The sequence below is a fragment of the Alternaria arborescens genome (genome assembly GCF_004154835.1).
Source record: "Alternaria arborescens strain FERA 675 chromosome Unknown contig_62, whole genome shotgun sequence".
Taxonomy (NCBI): domain Eukaryota; kingdom Fungi; phylum Ascomycota; class Dothideomycetes; order Pleosporales; family Pleosporaceae; genus Alternaria; species Alternaria arborescens.
Window position 1 is genome coordinate 31,577 of NW_021167917.1, and position 17,771 is coordinate 49,347.

The following is a 17,771-nucleotide window of genomic DNA, read 5'->3' on the forward strand; positions in this document are numbered from 1 at the left end:
TCTCTGTTGCACGATCTTCCAGCCAAGAGCATGTTCCTGCAACACGCCACACCCGCAATATCACTGCATGAAAGCTACACCATATGCAGTTACTGTCCGTCTTACATATAACAGTTTTATATTAACTACATATGCAGCGCTGCGCGCTGCGCTGCGCCGCATGCGACGCGTCCTTTCATGAGATTTCGAGACTATTGAATTTTCGATAGGTCTGGAGGCTGTTGCGTATGAATTATGGTCGTATTGAAGTTTGAAGATAAGCCGTGCTCAGATATACAGGAATTTTCTCAAAGGAATCTTCGCATCTAAGGTGTGTCTAGCAGCAGCTCAGCCGACGGGGCGTACTGGCAAACCTCGACCTTTTCTTTCTAGCGACCAACAACACAAGCACATAATGGATGCGAAACCCAAACCGAGGCAGCCATGGTCTTTGCGGCGCAAGATTCTTCTCGCAGTTCTCATCGTAGTCTTGATACTCGCGCTCGGCTTGGGATTAGGTCTCGGTCTTACCTTGGGACAGGGCGACGACAACAACGACGACAACTCCTCTCCACCAACACCTCTGCCAACACCAAACACCACACTACCATGGGTACCATCCTTATCGGATTCTTGGCAAATCATCCTTTCTCACCCGCCCATCCTCTCTTCCTCTGAGACCAGCACAACCCCCAACGTCAGCATCTTCGACATCGACCTCTTCGACACGCCGATCGAGACAATTCAACAACTGCATGCTATGGACAAGAGAGTGATCTGTTACTTCAGCGCAGGAAGCTACGAGGACTGGCGGCCTGACGCTTCAGAGTTTACAAAAGAGGATCTAGGACACGACCTAGACGGGTGGCCAGGCGAGAAATGGTTGGATCTGGGGAGTGAGAACGTGAGAAGGGTGATGAAGAGTAGAGTAAATTTGGCCAAGAGCAAAGAGTGTGATGGTGTTGATCCCGATAATGTTGATGCTTATGTGAGTGCTTGGTTTACCGTTGAGGCTTTCGGACCTACAAGACTGTCGCTGTGCTAACTGAGATGTAGCAAAACGACAACGGCCTCTCCCTCACCCAGAATGATTCAATCGCTTACATGCAGTATCTATCGGATATTACTGCGCCTCTGAATCTTACGCTTGGACTTAAAAACGCCGGAGATATCATACCAGCTGTTCTACCCATTGTACATTTTAGCGTCAATGAAGAATGTGTAAAGTACGGTGAGTGCACCACTTTCGCGCCGTTCATCGCTGCGGGGAAGCCTGTTTTCCACATCGAGTATCCGGATGGGGCAGGCGCAGAACAGGGATTGCAAGGTGATGCAGTAGGGCAGTCTTGCGACAGAAAGGGGAAAGGAGAAGGGAGCGAAGGATTTAGCACGGTGTTGAAGAAGATGGAGTTGGATGGGTGGGTGGAATACTGCGATCGGCAGGTTGAAGTCACAGATGTAGATGAGAGTCTTGGTAACCACGACTAGAGGATACGAGCCACATGCGATCCTTGAATTATTTCAACTCTCAGAACCTGGGTTTTCTTCCCAGAGTAATTCGACAGTGTGTCTCATGCCGGTTAGAGGCGAGTGATTGGAGTAGGAGTCACGTAAAGACTTAGCAGGCTTGCTGACATAGCATCTCTCTTGTAGCAACTTCAGAATTGTGATGCAAGGTTGTCTCAGCACCCACTGCATCAACGTAGGTCTTTCAGAGACCTTGAGTTTCGATATTACCGGTGGACTGAACTCCATGGCGAGATTTCGTTCTTCCCCATCTCCTTTACCCCAGTCTTGCGACCCTGGGTATGTGGGAAATGGAGTATACGTAACCTCGGATTATTTGACTTGGCATTTAGCCGCCACAAAACCTGGAGAAACCTTGCTTGTGCCGGTCTGCTGCGCCTACGCCGAAATGAGCCATGGCCGTTGATCTGACATAGGTGGCACATGTTCGAGCATCACCAGCTCAGTGGTGGAATATGGTGTCACCAGCTTTTGCCCATTTGACGCATCAAGCAGAAATCATGCACTCAATCGCGGTACGGGTCCGGTATACCAAGGGGCAGTTACCGACCGGTTGAATGTGATCCAATATCCGATGCAAGTGGAGTGGGAAATCTGGGGCGGCTGCGGTAGCTGTGCTCGGCATTGAGATTGCTTATTCTTGTAGTGAAAACCGATATTGATTGTTTCCTGGTCGGATGAGTGTACAATCTTCTTTGAACCAACTTCCCATATGGCTGACGTGGCATAGAACGATGGCTCGCTCTGCCAACTTCAGACCTCGATCTTCTCCGCAGATCTCGATATGAGATGGTGCGTTAGTCGCCAGATCCACAACGCAGAATGTGTGGCGGGCGGATAGGTTCCCTATTTGCGGAAATCTTATCTCCAAGGCACCAATGCACAGTGCAGCCAGGATCGCAATGCACATCTCGCAGGCAATACGAAACACGTAGTTTGCCAATGGGTCGGGATCTCTAGAGGGCCGTTCTGATCGACGTTGAAGACATTCGGGTCGTTTCCGACCTTCTTAAACTAGCCAGCGGACCCGGAGATGCGTTACACAAATCCTTCCCTTACATGCAAGCCACAATAGACGGCCGATCCGTGGCACTGGGTACAATACGAGCTTTTGAGAATCTGGAGAAGGACGTGTGTATGCGATCATGCACATTCCTATTGCCTCCTCGGTCGTCGGGTCCTGGTGCGTATATCGGGATCCGCTTGGTGTAGCTGAGGTATCAGCACGCGGCCCGGATAGACTCTGTAGGATACCGGAAATGTTTGTTGGGAGATGCATCTACTCATACGCATGATCCCGTCGGAGCCTCGACCAACAAGAGTATATGGTTAAGCAGCTCAATGTCGTCATTCTGTGAGGCTGATCACGCCAAAAGGCGCAATGTCTTGTGTCGCTGTCTTGTCGTGAGACCTCGACCAGCCAATAATCTGAACAGCTGTAAGTAGCGATGCATGTCAGATCTCAATTGACTGTTCGTTCCCACGCACCCCGTCATTGGTGGTGAAATTTGGGGCTTGGCAACTTGCTCTCGGACCTGGTCGATCGAAAATGCAGCGGAGGAATTCTTTCGGTACAACTAAAGTCGTATGGCGCGAGACAAGGCCCTAGCATACGCTGCTGCAAGCGAAGGATCGAGGCATGACATAGAAAGGTTTACACTCCGTGACACAACAATCGTCGCGGCATTACTTCGGACTTCCGCCCGTTCGTGCAGTATGAACAAGGTACTCCTACAGAGAGCCGCCGGCACTTAGCCTCTATTGCATCGCGAAACAACCGCGGCATTTCTCCAAGGATGACATACCCCAAGGAGACTGTCTCAAGTTTCGAAGCCTGGCACTTCGCTTGCGAAAAGGCGGAGAAGGGCATGGACCCAAGCATTGCGAAGCAGAGATTGCATATCGAAATGAAGGCCAAGGTTGAAATAGAGTATACATGCAGCCCTAGTGCAGGATGAAAGGCTTAGCCTTTCGATCCGGGGTACCGCGCAGGGGTTCGATGAGCTAGATCTGCCGCCTAAAGCGGCAAACAGGGTACGGGTCGGGGTAATGTTGAAGCCAACCGTCTTTGGACTTTTTGGTTTCCGAATTACCAGGTCAGATTTTACGATGATCGTTGCTTGTTTGGAGGCGGCGCTGTGGAGTTGGAAAAGTGCTTCTTCGGCTTTCCTTGGATTCAACCGACGGCATGGCGGACCGCTTGTGTCACAGAAGGACTTGGTGCATTGCGTGTACTACCTTTGGTATTTTGCACTTGGACGCGTTGTCGGCTCTTCCCCGGAGAACTCACAGTGGCGCATGTCAACAGTCAAAGACATGTATGTCTTGGGGCGATCGATCCACTGTCATCCGCTGATTCTAGTTCAACAACGCAGCCAAGTCTTCGATGAATGCAGACATAACGCCATCAGAGTCGGTAGAGACCGAACCAGCCGTCAACCAGATGCTATGATCTACAGCCAGAAGTTGCAGTAGCGTACTAGCCGTGTCGACGGTTGTCAGATCTGGTACAGAATGCACAAGAAGCGCGAGTTTTTCTCGATTACACAAGGCCGTCCCAGCGACAGATCCGGTACTTTGAGGGTTGCTTCATCGAAATAAAGAGGCTCTGGAAGGGCGCCAGGGTTGTGGACGGGAGTGCAGAGTTAGCCTTATGCTCACGTAACTGCCGGGATTGAAGGTTGGGTATTTCGAGGCGCGTAAGTCACTCGGAAACTCCTGGTAGAGTGGATGGCACCACAGCAAGGATCCAGAAGAGCCAAATTCCGCGTTTGTTCGTGCTACTAATGCAAAGGAAAGCGGGCTCAGCTTACCAATATAACTGTCCTTTAGTCCGAGGCTTTCTTCAACTGCTTGAGGAGATGCTATCAAAATACACAGCATGGGTCGAGGCGTACTGCGTAGGTGTCTCATCGACGAAGATGCCGCCTAACGCTAGTGAAGATGTGTATTCTCCCTCAGACCGAAGAGGCAGCAATGTCGTCAAGTACGGAACTCAAGTCCCTAGTACACCACGTGGTTGCTGCATAGCCGATAGTGCGTACATTGCTGAGCAAGTTGAGCGCCTCGGTGACTGTTGAATACTCTGCGTTCGGCAATGCGCCCTCCCCGGGCCCATTGTGTATGTTGATTACGACTGTAAACTGTACTCGAAAGAAATGGCAATACTCTTTGGGTAGCGGATGTCTTTGGCTATGATATGACAAGTAACAGTAACACGAAGACACCGTGGCATACACACTGTAAAGGGCGTCCCATATGCCTGCCAAGGGACAGAAGTAGAGCGGAAGAATCACCAAGCCACGCCTGTCCATAGCTCTACTTGGAGCGCGGCTAGCTAAGAGCGGACGACGAGATATCGATTTCGGCAGAGATCAGTCAACGGAGAGCAACACCTGGAGTGATACAGCGAGAGAGTGCTGACGGACGGCAATGTGGAATGAATCCTTCCGTAGTATGCTTGGGCACCGAGAACAAGCTTAACGAATGCCGGGATCGGGTATCGAAAGAAGCCTCGCAGTATGCCCACGTTGGATCTTTTGTGGCCCAGATGATGGTATTTTCAGAAATTAGAAGACGCGGCAATGCAACCCACACGGGTACGTATTGCGCGCTCGGTCATGCAAATTGGACAGGGATGGTTAGCGATGCGAGAGTATATTTCGAGAGTGCTAGACCTGAGGAGACTCCGAAACTGATGAGTCGGGATGAAGAGGCCGCATCGTGCCAAGCAACGTAAACGATATTGACGGCGCAGGAAAATTCAGACTCTGGCGCCTTCTGCCTAATTGATCGTGAGTTGAGGCTGTTGTTGAGTGGTGGCATCTATAAAGATTTTCGGGCGTATCGAGAAAGGTAGCGCCGTAAAGATCAACAAATTTTCTCCTCTTCATCCATTCGCTAAGCAATCGTGTTTATCCAACATGTCGTCATTCTCTTCGCAATATTCGCCGTCCCCTCCTGTGACACCAGAGGTACTCAATACACCAGCAACAGAGCGATCTGTACTATTCGACGACGAACTAGTTGCGGATCCTCTAGACATCAATGGAACTAATCCTGCCTTCATCATGGTCGTTGGCGGATTGGGGTATATCGGCTCGCATACGGTATTGGAATTGCTCAAGGAAGGCTATAACGTCCTGGTCATCGACGATTTGAGCAACTCGTACGAAGACGTCTTGACAAGAGTACGATCTCTTGCCGCGGAATACTGCGCAATGCGGGAGCGTCGAATGCCAGCACTACAATTCCGTCAGCTGGATTACAGAAGCGCACAGATGAAAACCGTATTGGCTAGCTATTCATCATATTCAACCGTCAACAAGCCAGCACCTATTGGAGCACGTTATCCGTACTCGACACTGCAAAGAACGGATTCCGGCATTGACATGGATATGGATGACGCGCCAGAACCTATCGTTGAGCGACAGTGTAGGATATCAGGTGTCATCCATTTCGCAGCGTACAAGTCGGTGGAAGAGAGTATACGGATGCCTTTGAAATACTACAACAACAACGTTTGCGGACTCGTTGACTTTCTTGCCTTGCTGGAAGAGTTCGACATCAAGAATTTTGTGTTTTCGTCTTCCGCAACGGTATATGGCGAGGGCGCTAATTGCGGACTACCTCTTCGCGAGGAACTCTGTGTCCACCATCCGGAGTCGTTCGTAGAGAACGATGGAACGGAACGTCGAGTTTTACCAGGAGTCCTAGGCCTCACATCGCCTTACGGACGATCGAAGTTCATGTGTGAATCCATCTTGGCAGATCTGGCACTCTCTGACCCCACATGGTCCATAACTGCCTTGCGATACTTCAATCCGGTATGTACAATCAACACTCGCGATACGGAGACACAGCTAACGGATTCAGGTTGGTTGTCATGAGTCTGGCATCCTAGGTGAAGACCCTCGGCAGAAACCAAGCAACCTGATTCCAGTGATCGCGACGGTCTTAACCGGCATCAAGCCAGTTTTAGACATCTTTGGTACCGATTGGAACACCCCAGATGGAACAGCCGTTCGAGATTTTATCCATGTAGTGGATTTGGCTCGAGGCCACATTGCAGCTCTGGCAGCTTCGACAGCGGGGCGCATTAATGCGCCATTCAGAACTTACAATCTCGGTAAGTCAGGAATCTTTGGAGAAAAAAAAAGCGCAAGCCATTGCAAGGTCTCACACTGACTCCGAACAGGAACAGGGCGAGGACACACCGTTCGTGAAGTACTCCAAAGTTTGGAAGATGCATCTCAACGAAAGATTCCAGCCAGAGAAGTTGGCCGGAGGGCGGGAGACGTCGGCTTCTGCGTGGCGGAGGTGCGACGTGCAGAGACCGAGCTGCAGTGGAAGGCAGAGAGGTCACTGAATGACTGTTCTGGTGATGTGTGGAACTTCACCAAGGCTCGATGCCCAGAGTTGTAGTTCGATAGCCTTTCCGGCGGTCCTGAACCTGTTTTCTCCAACGCTCATTTCCTGCATTTTCCAGCATCGGCGGCATTCCATCAAAATAGATATCATTTCAATCCAATACCCAATTTCCTCAACTGATCGACCAATGCAGATGCGACGATCTTGTATGAGGACGCTCGACGAATCAGTGTTCTTACGCGCCAGCACCGAGGTTTCCACGACATGATCTATCGGGCTCGAGCGCGAAGTCCAAAAGACGGAAATCTTCTGACGCGACATGCTTCCATGCTCTTGTTCGTTGCGGCCATGAATCGCCACGAGGCTAACATTGTTCAGGAAGTTGCAGCCACGTCCAGGAAGTGATAAAACCAGTATCGAGCGTTAACAAGCTCTAGAAGCTTCGAGCAGGTCCGCCTCCTTTCATATCCATCCAGCGTTTAGAAAACCTTCTTCTGACCAATCCAAGCTGCGCTTGAATTGCTTTTCCTCGTCGTGTGGGTGGGCACCTTACTGGTATCAGATAAGGCAAAGTCAGCATAGCGAGCCAAGGCGACCTTGCATCGAGGCGACATGCTAGACCGAGGCGAAATCCTAGAGGCAACACTCGGTTGCTACAACGCTGCCCGCACTGCGTGCGAATCACATTTCGTCGACTAAAAAGAACGCCCAATCGCATCAGACAGATCATGTGGCAAGCCCGCTACTTCAGCTGGGTCGCTACACTCAACCCTTTCCGCCGAACTGTGCGCAACAACCACTAACCCCGCGATAAACTGCCAGAGCGAAGAGCGGACTGTGAACTAGCAACGCGGCGGTGATGGGAATGCGCCCAAAAACGGCCCAGGAATCGACGACGGCATCTCCGTGTAGGCACTTTGCGGGACCCGATTCGCCAATCCCGCGTTTCAAACCCGGTGGGCTTGCGTTGAATCGTACAAGCGAAGTACAGGCGACGGCAAGATCCAACGGTGCGTCAAAGGCGACGGGGTTGTCCGGGCCCATGTTCGACGGTGCGATGATGAGGTTGCACAATACATGTTGTCCTAAGCTGAAGAGCTGAATGAGGGCGGTCGCAGAGGGGCCGAAAAGGGAGGCTGAGGCTCTCCTTGCCTTGCATCTTGCGTTGGGCGGACACGACCGATTGGATGGCAGACGGGTTCGACAGTCGGAAGCTTTTTGGCGAGCGATTCAGCGCTAAGCCAAGGGCATCACGTGCCTTTGTCAACAGTCTAGCAGCCCGCACCCGTTAGGAACCTCAACGTCTCTACCTTACGCACAGTCGCAAAGCCACACCAACCTGGATACCGTGGACGCTTAAAACGTTGCGATTAGAACAGGTGTCAATTCAGATGCCCCCTTCCGCAATGGCGATGCCTGGTCAGCACATGACGGGCAGCGCTCCTTCCAACATCTCGGCTGGCGTAGATCCCGCTTTCTGGGGTGGTGGCCACCAGGACTTCCACTCGCAATCGGACTCCACATCGCCATTGTCGCCCTCGCTAGGGCTCCATCTGTCGCCGACAGCAAGCATTACCACCCAGAGCAGCATCAATGGAAGTACCCCGCCGGCGCAAACTCCGCAATCCGACGGCGGCAGCAAAGGAACGGGCGGGAAGACCAGTCAGAAGCAGTCGCCTAACGACCAAACCAGAGCATCGGTCGCTGTCGCATGCGTCCCGTGTCGCAGCAGACATTTGAAATGCGACGGTGGTGTCCGATGTTCCCGATGTAGGACCGACAATGTGGAATGCACCTACATCAAGTCGCGAAGAGGCTGGAAAGGAAAGCGAAAAACCAAGGAAGATAGCGCGACAACGACGACGACGACGACAACAACAACGACTCCAAATGGTGGGTAATCGCGATGATCAAATTGACATGTCTAACACGGTCAGGTGAAGTTCCAGTGACCAGTGGCCACATCTCCTCGCCAGAGTATTCCTACAATGGCGATGCTGGCTTGAACCAGCTCAGCCCAACTCATGGCCTTGGCGTCCGACCTGTGGCCCCACCAGTTGCTCAACTCAACCTAAATGGAACCGCACGTCTGAACCGCTTTGGTCATTTGGGACCAGAGACTGCTATTCAGGCATTCTACCACTTCTTCTACAACTCACATCCCTTTTGTCTCCCCAAACCCAGGTTGGTGGAAATCTTCAAGGAACGCCATGCCCCACTTTTGGAATACGCTGTCCAGTTCATCGGGTCCAGTTTCATACCATCCGTGCCCACGGCCATGTATAAAGAAGCTTTGGATCAGCAGATCGACAGCAACAACTACCCGAGGGACGCGTGGTCGGTACAAGCACTACTGCTCTTTGCCATTGGTCTCCACGCTCACAACGAGGTCCCACGCTCAGCACAAATCTTCAGCATCGCTCAAAATCTGACGCTGGAGATTGGCCTCAACCGGATGGAGTTTGCGCTTGTGCATGGAGAAAACGACCCTCAGTTGGAAGAGAGCTGGCGGAGAACATGGTGGTCCATGTTCACAGCCAACGGCATGATGACAGCAGTCAATCCAGGCGTGCAGTTCAGACTGAAGGACGTAGTAACCGACGTCCCGTTGCCATGCGAGCAAGACCAGTATCTCTCAGGTGTAAGTCCCTCAAACCCCTGTTATCACACTCTGACATGTGTCAAATCGGCTTGGCAATGTTTCCTTCCTTAGTGCGATCGTATACCCTTGCCGCTCCAGATGAGATCGTCTGACTTGCATGTCACACTTGATAGAGTTATGACTTGCATGTCAAACCTTATCTACCCCGCGGAGTGCATAGTTGACCCCAAGGAGAGAAAGAAGGAAAAGAAGAAACAAGAGAAGACTAACACGTTCGCGCAGCAAATCCCTTATCCCCCAACCCTCCAAGACTACGACGACTCGTCTTTTCTCGCCCACGCCTTCACCTTCTCCTCCTTCACCTACTTGATCGACGCCATCCGCATCTTGGGGAAAGTCTTCGAAACCGCTCGTCTCGACAGCACCTTTGAGTACCACGCCGTCGACGTCGTAGATCAATACCTTTGTAACTGGCGTCTCCACTTACCCGCTTCGAAGATGGAGCTCGTATCAAACGACGGCCACATCGACGAGGTCCTCTTCCAAGCGCACATGGTAAATGCCGGCAGCACAATCATGCTGCATCGGCCGCGCAGCAATCTGGGCTTTGGACGCGTCGAAGGCGTGAATATATGCGTGCAGCCAGGCCAAGTCTTGCTGCCGACGCAGACGAGAGAGATTCACACGGCAAAGTGCCTGACGTCTGCTGAGAACATTTCGGCCTTGATTCGTCTGCCCGGGAACCTGATAAAGCATACTCCCCTTTTCACTTGCGTCGTGGTAATGGCGAGCGTCGTCCATCTTTCTTACTGGTCTTTCCTCGTTCCAGACGGCCAGGACGACATCATTAAACAATCCATACGCCTCGATGTTGGCACCCTGCAACAGTATAGCAATACGTGGCCGATTGCTAATGTGGTGCTCGGACAGGTGAGGGGCGTGGCACATACGTTGTTCAATAGTAAAAAGGCCATGTCAATACATTTGTGGAGTAATTTACACCAAGGGGATGTCATCAGAGGGGTTATCGAGGAAGGACGCGAGGTCCCGACGCAGCAGTATGCGCAGTTGATTGCGCCGTGAGTATTTCCCTTTCTTTCTTTCTTCTTCTGGCATCTCCGAGTGCTTGAATCATATGCTGACCTTTTCTTCTCTAGGATGTTGAAGTCGTAGACACTGACTTGTCTTGCTTGCTTTTGTTGTTCAATCTTGGTTTAGTTCGTCTCGTTCTCGCGCCGATATCATTTGTTGTTTTGATGTTCTGTTGCGTCGTCAAAACACATGCGCCTTTCAAGTACAGCGAGCGAATCTTGTCATTTAATCTGTCGATGATTCTCTATCGCTGCGATGTCTTGCAGGCGCTTTCATGTCCGCTTCCATGCGACCCTCTTTATCTGTATCATGAGCACATCGGATATTATATTGTCGTATCTTTTATTCGGGATCAGGTGGCGCATTCACGAAATCCCCTAGCAGCGAGCCAGCGTTGTTGGAACAATGCGGTGGTGTTGGAAAAGGACCTAACGAGGACATGAAGCATGCTGTTGTCGTAGTAGTAGTAGTAGTAGTGATAGTTGCGCCATTGTGCGTGTTAATAGTAGAATCGAAAAGCCTTCCTAATCGTCAATCGTGTCTTGAGTCATTCATGCAGAACGTCTAGTTGTTCATTCGTCGAAGCGCCGGCTAGTCCAGCGCTTCATGTCGGATACCTCCGCAATTCCTCCTCGTTATGCCCAATTTTCACTAAAGATGCCCTCGGTCGCATATCCGTTTCCCATTCCAACTAAATCTCATCCCATGTCGTATACCCATTAGAGCCCTAGCCGTGGCCTAGAGCAGCGCTCATGACCGTTATCTACAAATCGGCGTCGTCCTCATCGGGCAGAGGCAAGGCAGAGGCGGCCTCCATCTCCTGTCGGTACTGGTCGAGAACGGCCTGGTCGACCTGGACCTCGGGAGGCGCAAGAGCAGGGGCGGCGACAAAGTCGAGAGACTGGTTGCCGACGAGTTTCCTGGCGAGCCAGAGGAAGGGCTTCTCGAAGTTGTAGTTGGACTTGGCGGAGATGTCGTAGTACTGGAGGTTCTTCTTTCGGTGGAAGGTGATGGACTTTGCCTTTACCTTGCGCTCTTTGACGTCGACCTTGTTACCGGTGAGGACGATGGGGATGTTCTCGCAGACACGGACCAGGTCGCCTGAAGAAAATTAGTCTTGTAGTAAATCATAAGAGTGAGGGAGACGTACGGTGCCAGTTGGGGACGTTCTTGTATGTGATACGCGAGGTAACGTCGAACATGATGATACCGCACTGGCCGTTGATGTAGTATCCATCGCGGAGACCACCAAACTTCTCCTGACCAGCGGTGTCCCACACGTCGAACTGGATGGGTCCGAGGTTCTGTTATCTGGTTAGTACCGTATCGCGCGATGTGACGAGGATCGGGTAACATACGGTGGTGAAGCCGAGAGGGTGGACCTCTACTCCGAGCGTCGCAATGTACTTCTTCTCAAACTCTCCAGTCAAATGGCGCTTGACGAAGGTGGTCTGTAGTGGGGCTGTTAGCAATCTTCTGCCACGGTTTGCGCAGCCTTGAATCGCGCAGCCGTCTTGAGTCTCTCTATTGAGACGGCTGCGCGAGTGACTGCAACAAGCATCGTACCTTTCCAGTACCACCATCACCGACAAGCACGAGCTTGAAGGTTGGGACTGAGCCTTGTGCGGCAGTCTCGGCCATGTTGTCGAGTGTTGTGGCGGGGTGATGTGTGTGAGTGAGGGGGGTTGGTGGGCAGAAGCTGAGCAGAAAAGATGTTAGTCGAGGTCGCCTGTTTTTATTGAGCAAAAGGCGGTGGTGCAGACTTACAGGTGATAAAGAGTGGGGAAAGTTGCGGGCGTGAAGTGGGCAAGAAGAGGTTTTGTTGTGCTCAAGTGTTGGCGCCCGGGCGGTGTAAATCTCTTGGCGCCTTCCGCAATTTTGACCTCACAGCCAGGCAGGTTAGGCAGGTTAGGCAGGTTAGGCTACAGCAGTCATCACACACCACAATCACAGACATTTGTTCCTGTACATTGCCTTGTTCCTCATGCATTGCCATCAAGCAACTTTGACAAGTCTTTGACAAGTGTTTGAAATGTTCCTTTGTCTCGAGCAATTAACGCCGGGTATCATGCTATGCTTTGTCGCTATGCTTGTTGGCCAAACCCAGTGCGCCACCCAGCGCATCCATCTGCTCGCCCACCCTACATGGGCAGCAGATGGCAGCCCAATAGCCCTCTTCCGCCCCAGTTCCTCCGTGGTGTGAGTTGCATCTGGACTGTCTCTGCCGGGCCGCCCGACGGGTTGGGTCGCAGCGCCTTGACGGTAATGGGAATCTGTAAGCTGTAAGCCTCGTGCACGCAATGCTGTAGGTATCCCGTGTATTGTCGACGCACCCCTTCGTTCTGCGATACTGCCTCTGCCACGCGCGACAGCCTCTCGTGGTTTGTCCAGTCCACCCAGCCAAACTTGGTTATCGTGTCGCCCACCTGCAGGCCCGCTGTGGCTGCCGGGCTGTCTGCCACGACGCTGTTGACCTTTGCGAAAGGCGCCTCGATGGCGGCGGGCGGGGCGCTGAGCTCTGTCTGGGCTCCGTTGGTCGTCGCAGAAGCACTCGCCTGCTCCTGTAGTCGGGCGTGGTGCTCGTGGAGACCTTTCTCGATGCGCGACATGAGGTCCTTGTAGTCATTCTTGAGCCGGATGATGCGCGCGCGCGTCGTTCGTACTGCGACGGTCAGCGACCTGTGGCATGACGCAGGCTCCTGCAGCGCTCACTCTGAGGGACGTCGATGTCACTGCGAGGGAAGCCGTCAAGAGTCGTTAGGCCGGTGCTCATGCGCACGCCATGCTACAACAAGATGTTAATTGCTTATCTTGCCTACAGCCCCGACTTGCGTACCGAATCCAGCACCTGCCCTAATGCCTTCAACTCTGCCTCTACTCGGTCCTTTTCCGCCATGAGCTCCTGGAGCGTCAGCTGCTCTTTCGGAACGCCATTCGAGTAGCCTGATGACGTAGGCCCCGAAGAGACAGTCGGTGCGTGTATGTCATCCATCATGTAGACGCTGTGAGAATGAGGCCGCAAGATTGTTGAACTGCTTACCACAGCTTGCCCAGCTGAGCTTGGTGTGGGGGAGGGGAGCTCGAGCTGGCTCAGAGTGGCCAATGGTGCGGGGCAAGACTAACGGAACAGTTGGCGTTGCTTCTTTCACCTCTTTTACTTCTCTACCAAACTTCGGTAATCGTCAAGCCCCGCGCGTGACATGCGCGCATCGCGAATAGCATCGCAAGACACATGCATTCGATTCAGCTGCCTCGCTACCATCATCGACATGGCCAAAGCGGAGTCGTTCTACTGTCGCTCTTGCCGTCACAGTGAGTCGCGACTACCAAAATATGCAGAACACAATGCGGCCACCATGCTAGCTGCACTGAGACCATGGCTCACCACTCGCCCCTAACGAAACTCCGTCCATGGCTCCCGATCGTCTGCGCTTTACGATGCGCCGTCTGGACCCTTTCCCTCCAAATGCCGCCATCACGTCCTGGAGAATTTGCGCCGCTGTGCACTTTCCCCCAGACCTCTTTCGGCCTGCGTACCCAGTAGTCGTATCCAACATGCTCCGTCCAGCTTCCTTGTCGCTCTGCATCTCACAAGTCTCTCCTTAAGCCATCGTCGTTGGATGCAGTAGTATTTATCTCATGCCGCAACAAGCCTTCGTACACGTCCTATCATAGCGTCGACTACTCGACCTGCACTGACATGGCATATGTATTGTCGCTTCGGCCTCAGAGCCCACTCAAGCGTTCCCTCAGTGACAGCCCATACCTGAATTTCTGCTCTCCCCAGAAAGACACGTTGCTTGCGCCACTGAGCGACATCACCGTTCGCAACGGCTCCGCATGCTCATTGTATTCCCTTGGTGTGACTAGAGCCGACTGGTCTCCAAGTAACGAGAACACACCGCCCCTCACCTCTCAGTCGCTGCTGGGTCTTGTGCCTGAGAAACCCGGCTTCCCTTTCAACACCAGACATGTCGTCGAAGAGCCACGCAAGCGGAATTGTGGGCCTGATCGACCACCGCCGTCTTTCTCACGACTGACAGCCCTTCCGAAGCCAATCCCGAGAGGGTACCATAAGTCGCAGCAGGTGGTGGACTCGTCTTCGGACGACCAAGACTCGGCTGAAGACATGGAAACTGATGATAACAACTTTGATGATACACGCCTGTTCAACCTCTACGAAGCCATCCATGCACCATTACCAGAAGGTCGCTTTACCGACGACGATGGAAACGAGCCATACGAAGAGTACGAAGAAGAACCTGTTGCGATTACTATTTCCTCGCAACCCTTCCGGCGGTGGATGAGTACTCTAAAACGTCGGCATGCTCAGCGATGGAAAGAAAACTTCTCCGACTTACCGCGGCCATCTTTTGAGCCTACAGACGGCTCCTCTGTCCTTTCTCGACCGCTAAGGAGACATTCTGAGTCGGCACGTCAAACGTCAGAGTCTATGACGTCTTCAATGGGTTACGTGACAGCAATGAAGTCGGCTTCGATGACCACTGCTAGCAAGAGCCTCGCGCCTCGCTCGGAGGTGGGCAAGGTTCGCTTGGGCAACAGAAGCGGCAACTACTCCGAAGTACGTAGATCACTTGAAAGCCATCGCGGGGCATTGGGACCTGTGCTTGATGAAAACGCATGGCTTCGATCATTGCAGCGTCGCAAGGTTGTTGAAGAACTAATATCATCGGAGGAAAGCTACATCGCGGACCTCAAGGTTTTGATCAACGTATGTTACCCGAACAAGCCACTCTGGTCAACTACTGACTTTTTAGGACTATTTCATGATCCTTACTGCCCTTCCTACTCTATCGGGTCAGACACGATCATCCATACAACAGAACATTTCTCAGATCTTACAGCTCCACGAAGACTTGCTCGCCGAACTCCACCATGTTGTTCCTCAGGCAGATTTCACAAAAAGCGCGTATCAAGAGATGTATCCCGTGACGAAAGCCAAACACATACGATTCCATAGCGCAGACATCGTCCCAGGGCGCTTTGCCGAGCACAAAACGGCCAGAAGGCTCAGGCATTCTTTAGAGATTGGGCGGTCACCAGATCGCAGACCCCGAGGCCTAGTGACCGACACGCAGACGGCAGGGAACATCGCCAAGGTCTTCAATAAACATGTACGTATGTTCGATGCTGCAATATCCGCTGCTGACGCGTTCTAGATGAAACGCTTCTTCACATACGAGGAGTATGGTGCGCATTGGACGACAATGTCTCAAGACCTTACCACCATGTGCAAAGGACTACACGGCTGGCAAGAGTACGAGCGAGGTGTCGAAGCGCTGCAGAAGGTAGTTACATCAGAAAATAATCGAGAAGCGGGTAGCAAGAAGGCGCTCAGTTTTTCCGATCTCTTGATCAAGCCGATCCAGCGAGTCTGTAAGTACCCCTTGCTGTTTGACGACTTATGCCGCCACACGCCCGTATATGACGACCCTGAAGCGCACGCCGAACTTGAGAAAGCTCTCTTCCGTCTACAAGAGACTATCCGCGAAGTCAACAAAGCCAAAGACGACCCTCAGACCCGGCGCCTCATTGAAATCACTTGGCAGCTACAAGACCGATTAGCTTTCTCGGATCACAAGATATCTCGAGCTCTCGTCTTCCGCTTTCTTGGACACGTTCTCCTTTGTGGCGCTCTGCATGTCACCTATCAGACACCTGATCGTATCAAAGGCTCATACCTGGTATGCGTCCTGTACAAGTCTTGTCTGGTACTTGCAACGGCAAGTCGGTTCCATACACCTTACACCGTCGTCGCTTCGATTGGACTCGCCAATGCCACCATCGAGGAGTCTGATAATGGCCGGGGTATCCAGTGCCACACCGCTCCATATACATGGAAATTCGTCTTCGAACACGGCCACCGCCTGCACGAACTCATCTTCAGCGCCTGCACCTCCCAGGAAGAAGAAGTGTGGAAGAAGCAGCTACGCGAGCGTATTGTCTACGAGACACACGATTTCGTCGAAGGCCAATCTAACATGCAAGACATGTACACCTCTCTGTCGTTAGGACTCAAGTCTCTCGGCCCTGTTTTCGGCCACGCAAACACTCTCGTGCGACGCATGTCCGTCCACCGAGCAGCGACTCTAGGAGCAAAAACAAACATGAGCCAAGTCATCATCAAGAACACTCAGGCGCAGAAGTTACCAGACACACCTCCTACTTTCTCACCCAGCATAGTAACACGATCGCAATCTCACCTCTCCTCAAACCACATCCCCACATTAGCTCCCCGCCGAGCCGAGCGCGTCCGTCTAGAAGGGGTACTAGAAGATGTATGGACGAAAGACATGCTGCCCTTCCCTGGCATGTCGAACAGGCGGATGGAAACCCAGATTCGCGCTTCCGCCAACTCCGTCATGCGCAAACTGAGTATGGCAAGCATCGCCAGCAATTTCTCGCGGAGATCTCCTAGCCTATCTAACACAAGTAACACGCGCTCTGAAGATTCCTTTGGCAGTCGCATGCACAAGATGTCAAATGGGAATCTGCGCGCGCAATCTGTGGCGACGGACAGACGGCCTGCTGTTGTACTGCCGCCTGTGGTGGATTTTCACAGCGCACCTGCGGCGTTTTTGCCTGAGGATTTTGAGGTCAGGGATTCGAGGCCGGGGAGTAGACGGAGGAGACTTGCTAATCGTGCTATTGGCGTTGAACGGCCGGCGACGACTGATAAAACGGCGCTGAATAAGCCGAAGAAAGTTAGGAGGCTGTCAACGAATTTGATTAGTCTTCCGCGATCAGACTCTAGTGCGAGGGCGGCCGAGAGAAAGGCGAGCAAGGACTCGACTGCAACGACGCTGAGGGGTGCTGTGCTGCCCAATGAAGTGGACGTCACGAAACATATGGAGAACAGGAGGCAGAAGAGACAATACGAGTACAACATGACTGATTCGAGACCGGCTTCTGCGGGTGTGGCGAGTGTGGCTTCGAACAAGTTTGCGAAGAGCAAGAGTAGGATTTTTAATTTCTTTAGATAGGTAAAGACAACACACACACGAGGGGGCAAGAGCTAGGGATGGAAGGTGTATAGCTTTCCTTTTGACACTTGACGACTGTTACGACCCACGACTACGAACTACGACTTATCCTTGCGCTCAAACAGCAAGTTAATGAGACTATGGAATATACCACGAATTGAAACGGGCCATCGAACAACAACGACGGCAATGACGAC

At 52.3% G+C, this 17,771-nt stretch overlaps 6 protein-coding genes across 6 annotated transcripts; 4 read left to right on the top strand and 2 right to left on the bottom strand.

Moving 5' to 3' along the window:
* Nucleotides 1-394: 394 nt before the first annotated feature.
* AA0111_g11955 (hypothetical protein) lies at nt 395-1,467 on the top strand (the record flags this gene model as incomplete). The annotated part of the gene is made up of 2 exons (XM_028645879.1): nt 395-967; nt 1,036-1,467. 2 exons carry the CDS (start codon nt 395-397, stop codon nt 1,465-1,467), a joined length of 1,005 nt encoding a protein of 334 aa, XP_028500441.1.
* Nucleotides 1,468-5,429: 3,962 nt separating this feature from the next.
* Nucleotides 5,430-6,930, top strand: AA0111_g11956 (hypothetical protein; the record flags this gene model as incomplete). Its single annotated transcript, XM_028645880.1, has 3 exons — nt 5,430-6,332; nt 6,382-6,634; nt 6,704-6,930. The coding sequence occupies 3 exons, from the start codon at nt 5,430-5,432 to the stop codon at nt 6,928-6,930; spliced, it is 1,383 nt and encodes a 460-aa protein (XP_028500440.1).
* Nucleotides 6,931-8,282: 1,352 nt separating this feature from the next.
* AA0111_g11957 (hypothetical protein) lies at nt 8,283-10,651 on the top strand (the record flags this gene model as incomplete). The annotated part of the gene is made up of 4 exons (XM_028645881.1): nt 8,283-8,769; nt 8,814-9,517; nt 9,761-10,557; nt 10,636-10,651. 4 exons carry the CDS (start codon nt 8,283-8,285, stop codon nt 10,649-10,651), a joined length of 2,004 nt encoding a protein of 667 aa, XP_028500439.1.
* A 682-nt stretch (nt 10,652-11,333) lies between these two features.
* AA0111_g11958 (GTP-binding nuclear protein) lies at nt 11,334-12,211 on the bottom strand (the record flags this gene model as incomplete). The annotated part of the gene is made up of 4 exons (XM_028645882.1): nt 11,334-11,671; nt 11,721-11,874; nt 11,929-12,021; nt 12,137-12,211. The coding sequence occupies 4 exons, from the start codon at nt 12,209-12,211 to the stop codon at nt 11,334-11,336; spliced, it is 660 nt and encodes a 219-aa protein (XP_028500434.1).
* A 500-nt stretch (nt 12,212-12,711) lies between these two features.
* AA0111_g11959 (hypothetical protein) lies at nt 12,712-13,562 on the bottom strand (the record flags this gene model as incomplete). The annotated part of the gene is made up of 4 exons (XM_028645883.1): nt 12,712-12,843; nt 12,904-13,232; nt 13,283-13,355; nt 13,407-13,562. The coding sequence occupies 4 exons, from the start codon at nt 13,560-13,562 to the stop codon at nt 12,712-12,714; spliced, it is 690 nt and encodes a 229-aa protein (XP_028500433.1).
* A 708-nt stretch (nt 13,563-14,270) lies between these two features.
* On the top strand, nt 14,271-17,574 carry AA0111_g11960 (hypothetical protein; the record flags this gene model as incomplete). Its single annotated transcript, XM_028645885.1, has 3 exons — nt 14,271-15,302; nt 15,349-15,705; nt 15,751-17,574. 3 exons carry the CDS (start codon nt 14,271-14,273, stop codon nt 17,572-17,574), a joined length of 3,213 nt encoding a protein of 1,070 aa, XP_028500448.1.
* Between the last annotated feature and the right edge of the window lie 197 nt (nt 17,575-17,771).